General features: G+C 38.1%; 1 protein-coding gene across 1 annotated transcript; it reads right to left on the bottom strand.

The window, feature by feature from the left end:
• Positions 1-4159: 4159 nt before the first annotated feature.
• On the bottom strand, positions 4160-5455 carry LOC109215176. The gene has a single exon (XM_019379191.1). The coding sequence runs from the start codon at positions 5453-5455 to the stop codon at positions 4160-4162; it is 1296 nt and encodes a 431-aa protein (XP_019234736.1).
• Between the last annotated feature and the right edge of the window lie 1996 nt (positions 5456-7451).

Here is a 7451-nt window from a genome sequence, read left to right as displayed (position 1 = left end):
TTCTATTGTTGTCTATCATCTTGTATACCTCCCTAATTGTTGCCTCATGATTTCCCGCTGTTGCTGATTGGAATTGATTTGTACCTGACAGTATTCCAGCTGAATCTTGCCTACCGCATCTAGTTAGAGACATCAAAGATTGTCCAGCTCTAAGAGTGGATGAATTGCTCAAAAGCCTTCCCTGCTTATCTTCCCTTGAGTTGCATGTTGGTGTTCCGGTCAAAACTGCTGAGATGCTGCTCAGATTTCCTTGACTATGCCAGTGGATTTTGTAAAATGTTTTAAGAGTAACAGTCTTCTCTTCCTCTTTCTGATTTATTTTTTGTTCCTTCTGTGATTTCTGGTTTGCATGTGTATATGAATTCCTGAGGAGTGATTGAATCCTTGTATGTTGTAATGTGTATCTTTGTTTATGATTGATTGTTTGTTTCCACATGTGCATCATCCAGCTAAATTCCTTTGAGATTGAAAGGAATTTTGCTGTCAGCATCCTGTATGCATTTGTGACATCATATGGCTTGTTGATTTTTCGTTTTGTCTGTTGCTGTTGCTGAGATGCAATTCCTTGCCTTTTGGGGAAATTTGAACTCGTGCTATTGTCTAGATGTAATTTTAATCCATTGGAATGAATGCTGAGCATTAATACCACCAATTGAATCTCCATTACACCATAGAGCAATAGCAAAGCCCATGTATATGACTGGACCCCTGAGTATTCTCTGATCCTCATATCCTCCTCCCTAAGGATTTGAATATAATTATCTGCAGTAACATGAACTCTATAAACTGATACCACCCTTTCAAGTTGCAGCAAATAAGAGATCATTTGTCCTGTAGTTCTTACTGCCAAATAGATGACCATAATTTCCTCCTCCCAAAGGATTTGGATCTGGTATTCTACAGTATATTCTTGTGTTGCCCATTTCTTTGCCTGATTCCACATGGTTGTAGCTTTAGTTTTGTAGACTTCAAATTGTTCCTGCTCTTCTTTTGTAGATTGTGCATGGATGCACATTTTGAGCAGGCTCTTGATTGCATTGTTCCAGTAGTTAATGTTGTATTTCCTACTGATAGTCCTCCATCTACCCATGTTATCGTATACTGATATTTCATCTTGGGGCTGAGCACCTAGTGCTAATACCACCCATGGATGATTTACCAATATATGCAGCATGGGTATATTACCTGTTCCTGCAAAAAAGAAAACTGTGTTAGTTAAAAATATGATCTTTGTGATCTCCTTCATATGAATTTGACCACAGAGATGGATCTTATCTCCTGTTCCCTTATTTCTCCCCTCCAGAAAAACTGTTATACTCTCCTCACTAATGATTTGAGTATAACAGTCTATATACTTGACTCCATTTGTTGGGCTACCACCTCTCCACCTTGTTTTCCCTTCTCCTTCTACTTTCCTGCAACTTTTACTCTTATGTATGAGCATCTTGACTTGTCATCATTCACTATTTTCCTCCCTTGAATATCCAGATCCCAAAAATTGTGTGCCTCAATATCCCCAGACTCCAAAGCATAATTAGCTAAATGGTCAGCTAATCTATTTCCTTCTCTAAATGTATGAGACATTATGACATTACTCCTGTTCATCCACTCCTTTATCTCTTCAACTTCTACAACAATACTCCATGGAACAGACCACTCTCCTTGTAAGACCTTCTTTAGTAGCATTGAATCTGTATGTACTTCAAGCAGGATATACTCATTTTGAACACAGTATCTCATTGCCTCCAACATTGCCATTGCTTCTGCATATGTGTTTGTGCCTTCCTTTATTTTCTTGCCACAAGCATATATGACATCCCCCTCTTCATTCCTTAATACATAGCCAATAGCACTACTGCCAGGATTACCCCTACATGCCCCATCTGTATTTACTTTTATCCATCCTTCATTAGGAAATTCCCACAGTACTTTGGAATATTGCAGCACTGGTGTATAATTCTCCATCATATTAAGCATATATGGCCATTTATGTGGAACATTTTGTAACCCTGGCTTCCTGAACTTTACTAAAGACTGCATAGTTGATGAAATTTGGTATATAACTCTACTAACTGTGACTGCCTCCCCATATTTGAAACTATTCCTTCTCTTCCATAGTTCCCAAACAATCACAGATGGTAAAGCTTGAAAAATAGGTTGGAGTCTAGGAATTACATGAGCAGTCCAACGTTTGATCACAGCTTGATGTAGAGAAATTCCGTCTGATGATAGTCCTGCACATCCCAGAAAATATTTCCATACAGTTGTAGCTGGCTTTGAAGTGAAGAACAGATGTTGCACAGTTTCTTCTTTTGGTTCTGCACAACATCAACATTTTGATGCCATCAAATATCCAAGCCTTCTGAAAAATTCATCCAGTGGTAATTTATTTCTCCATAGCTTCCACATAAAAAAAAGCAATCTTAAAAGGAAGACCTTTCACCCAAATCTTTCTATAAGCATTACAAGGCTCACTTCTTCTTCTCACATATTCCCAAGCTGACTTTACTGTGAAATCCCCTTTTGTTTCTAGCATCCACACTGGCTTATCAATAACATTATCAAGTGTTGGAGGCTTCAGGTTTTGCAAAATATGATCTGTAATGTCTTCTGGTAGAATACTTCTGAGGACCTCTTCATCCCATTGTCCATGCTACACTACTTCATATATGTTTTGAATAGATTCATCACATATAAAATCTGGTGGAGTGACAAAATACAAAGTACCCAGTCCTGTCCAATTTTCAAACCAAAATAAAGCTGATCCCATCTTAGGCTGCCATAAAATTTGATGCTCTATTAGATCTCTGCACTCTAACATTTTTCTCCACACATGAGAACCATCTCTCCAAGGCACTACCATAGGATTGAGCTTTTTACAGTATTTTTGGCTCATAAATGAACTCCACAGGCTTGGTTTTGTTCTGAAATTCCACCATAATTTGCAAAACAAAGCAGTAGACATATCATGTAATGATCTGAACCCCACACCCCCTTCTTCACAAGGTAGACATAGAGTGCTCCAAGAAGCCCAATGCCTATTTGATACACCTACTGTATTACTCCAAAAGAATTGTGCAAAAATCTTATGAAGTCTATTGAGCACATATGCTGGGGGGTTTACTGCAGATAGTAAGTGTATAGGCATGCTTTGAAGCACACTTGTAATCAATACTGCCCTTCCCCCTATAGATAAAAGATTGCCTTTCCAGCTCTGCAACCTGTCCATAACCTTAGTAATGATGTCCTAATAATAATTCATTCTTCTCCTGAGATAAAAAATTGGACACCCAAGGTATGTAAATGGGAACTCTTGTTTAGGAATTCCTGTGATCCTTTGCACCTTATCAATCACTTCTGCTCCAGCTGATTCATGCAGATATATAGCTGACTTGTTCTTATTGATTAACTGACCAGATGCAGCTTCATAGGCTGTCAGTACCTCCATTATAAGCCTCAATGAATTAGCATCAGATGAAGAAAAAATGATGGTATCATCAGCATATGCTAGATGATTAATCTTGGGACTCCATTTAGGCATTCCAAAACCATAGAATTGTCTGTTACTATGCAGTGCATTCAACCCCCTTGACATAGCTTCAGCAGCTAGTATAAATAAAGTAGGTGATAAAGGATCACCCTGCTTCACACCCCTAGTTGATCTAAAAAATCCATTAGGCTGTCCATTGATTAGTACTGAATACCAGTTGTTAGATACAATTCCAAAAATCAGACCAATAAACCTTTCCCCAAATCCCATCCTTCTTAACACCTTTGCTAAAAATATCCAAGACAGTCTATCATAGGCCTTCATCATGTCCAGCTTTAACACAACATTAGGTCCTGCTTTGGTTCTTAGTCTGATATCTGTCACTATCTCTTGAGTTAAGAGTATATTTTCCACTATGCTTCTCCCTTTGACAAAACCAGCTTGTTCCTCAGAAATCAAACTTGGTAACGTCTCCACTAATCTTTCATGGATCACTCTTGAGAAAACTTTGTTGATAAAATTACTGAGACTTATTGGTCTCATGTCAGAAAAAGTTTCCACCTGTTTCTTCTTTGGTAATAAAACCAGGTTTGTGTGTGTTATATATCTAGGTAATTCATGTCCATTGAAAAAATCCTGCACCATAGCCACAACATCTTCCCCAATTATTTACCAACATGAATGAAAGAAAGCACCTGTGAAGCCATCAGGACCCCCTGCACTCTCTCCATTTAACCCTATAACTGCATTTTTGATCTCCTCTTCTGTAGGCTGCTGAATTAGCTTCATGTTCTGTACATTATCTACTAATGTAGGCACATAATCAAGGATCCTGAAATTTGTAGGTACTGCATCCTCATGGAATTGATTTTGAAAAAATCTCACTGCTTCATCTGCCATATCAGTAGTGTCCTCCAACCAATTGCCTTCTGCATTTTTAATTGTTTTTAACTGTAACCTCTTTCTTTTGCCATTTACCTGTGCATGGAATAACTTTGTATTCCTGTCTCCATCTTGAAACCAATTCATGCCAGCCTTCTGCTTCCAAAACTCCTTCTCTAGAGTTAAATATCTGATTAATTCAGCTTGTACCTTTTGTAGCCTTTGTCTGCTTTGAAATGTAGGATTTCTTTCAAACTCAGTCTCATGAACAATTACCACTTCTTCCAAACTTGCAATTTTCTGAAATATATCCCCATAGGTGTTCCTGCTCCAGGCTGATAGGGCCTTTTTTAGTCTCTTTAACTTCTGATTGAATATGTAGAATGGATCCCCAACAAAATCTACTCTCCAGTTGTCCTTGACCATATTCTTAAAATTAGGATGCTTTATCCAAAAATTAAGGAATCTGAAAGCCTTCTTAATTGGAATTGCATCAGAACTGCATGTTAAGAGCATAGGACTATGGTCTGATCCTGTTTTGGATAGGTGATTGACCTCTATTGTAGGGAACATCTGTTGAAATTCAAGATTTGCAAGGCATCTGTCAAGTCTCTTAAAAATACAATCATCTTCAGCTCTCCCATTCCACCAAGTGAATATGCTGCCTTTAAAACCTAAGTCTATGAGGTTACATGTGTTAACACAGTGTCTAAAATCATTTACCTCATTTAATGACACTGGAAACCCCCCAAAATTCTCCTCATCATCCCAAATAACATTGAAATCTCCTGCTACAATCCAAGGAATTGTCATGTCTCTAGCCAAGTAATACATGCTATCCCACAATTCAATCCTTTCAATGGGGTCACACTTAGCATATACAAATGTGACAATGAAAGAAATCTGTGTGTCCATATTAGTCAGCTTCATGGTGATCTGTTGTTCTGAGTTAATCAACACATCCACACCATGATCCTCATCTACAAAAACCCATATCTTATTTGAAACATTGGAGAAAGCTTGAATAAAACCAATTTTCCTCCTATATCTTTCTAGCTTCCTAGGATTCTGCATTGGTTCCATGATTCCAATGAATTGACAATGATGTTGCCTTTGCATATTGACAAGTCTTTCAAAGGCTTTTTTTGTATTCACTGACCTCACATTCCAAATAATAGCATTCATCATTTAATTGTGAGATTTAGATAGGAACTACACTTTGTGTTTCTCTATGATTCTTCTTTTTGCCTCTTCCTGCAGATTTTCCTGTATCCAAGTGCCTAGGTGATAGATCTCCTTGCCTTGCCACTTTTTGGAAGTTTTGAGTTGTAGATTCTTCATCCAAATCTTTCCCTATTGATTTAGTAGCATCTGCCAATTCAAATGGATCCCTTGGTTCTGCAACCTGGTTCTGCATATCACTTGGAACCACTATTGCATTACCTTTGTCGTGATCTTTGTGTAATGCTTGAATCATTTGTCTATCATCATTTGCTGAAGCTACATCACATGACTGAATAGAAGCTGAGCCAACTACCTTGGTATTCTCAATTCTAACCTCTTGTTGCACAGCTGTCATTTGCCCTTCTTTATTTTTATCTGGAGGTACATCATTGGGAGGTTCAATATTTATATTCATTTGCACTCCATCTCCATCCTTTTTGGATTGAGTCCTATCACCTTGATCCTGATTGTGTTTATTGCTCTTTCCCACTGATTGTTGCCCCTTGTCCTTGTTATTGACACTTTGTTCTTCCTGTTCTATCTCTTCATCTGATGATTCCACTTCTCCACATGCACCTTATGGCAGTTCACCTTCCTCTGAATCTTCCTCAACTTGTTGATTCCATATTTTCCTCCCTTCTGCTTGTATATCATCATTACCATTGATATTTTTCAGAGTTGCATCAATCTCAGTAGCCTGAGATGGAACTTCCTGATAGGACTGGTTGGTAGCTACAACATTAGTAATGAAAGCTCTGCTAACCCATGCTGCTGTTGATTCCCTTTGGTTATCATCCACTATTGCATTCTTTTTACCTTTGTGCTTCTCAGTATCTTCCTTCCTTGTTGTACTTCCAACTCCAGTAGATTTAGGAGTAAACACTGCAGCTGTAGGATTTAGTTTCCTTACAGCACTAGCATTATTTTTATTTTCCACTTCAACTACTTGATTTCTCCCTGCATCATCACCATCCTTGTCCTCCAATACTGAAAACATATTGGAGGTTTGAATTTGCTGATTAGTTGCACCATCTGACACCACTTCTTCCCTTGTCACACCATTACCTTGTTGAACATTATTATTCACTAGGACAATTTCCTTTCCTGTAGCTCCATTACTTTGAGACTGCATTACATTATTAACATTTGCCAGTACAATTTCATTACCAGCCTGACCTTGTGCTGTATCCTTATTAACATCTCGTCCTTGAATCTGCTGCACATTAGATTGATCTGCTGGTACTACTTCCTTTCCTATAGCTTCTTGCTTGATATTTTTCTTCACTCGATTATCTCTAACTTCTTTCCATTGTTCCAAAGTTGAGTTCACATTACCTACAACTCTGCCACTTGACAAAATCATTAATGGTTGATTATTTTGATTCTGAGTCTGCTCCTTACCATGGTCTTCCTTTTGTTTGCCTTGATCATAAGGTGACAATTCAGGATGCTGCCTCCAACACTCAAAATCATCATGCCCTTGTAATCTACATACTTTGCAATACTTAGGCAATATATCATACTTAATAGTGACCCATTCTGTTCTTAGTTCCCCTCTAGCTTCATTGACTATGTCCATTCTCACCTTCTTAGGATGATCAGCTAGAAGGTCTACCAGTACCTTGACCCTAGCACAACTAGGTCTAGTCTTGTTGATTGTGGCCATATCTAAGTGCAATAGTTTTCCCACAGCTGAGGCAAGTGAGAATAAACACTCCTTTACGAAATAAGTAGGCAACAATCCTGGAAAAGAGATCCAAGCCATAGCCATTGGAGTCTCCTCTCTTACCTTAAATTTCACATCATATATGAGAGGTCTGATTTGATATTCATGTCCATGCTTGTCTTTAATATA

Source organism: Nicotiana attenuata, unplaced genomic scaffold (genome assembly GCF_001879085.1).
Source record: "Nicotiana attenuata strain UT unplaced genomic scaffold, NIATTr2, whole genome shotgun sequence".
Classification (NCBI taxonomy): Eukaryota; Viridiplantae; Streptophyta; class Magnoliopsida; order Solanales; family Solanaceae; genus Nicotiana; species Nicotiana attenuata.
Note: the sequence above shows the minus strand (reverse complement) of the source record. Positions and strands in the feature narration are given on the sequence as shown.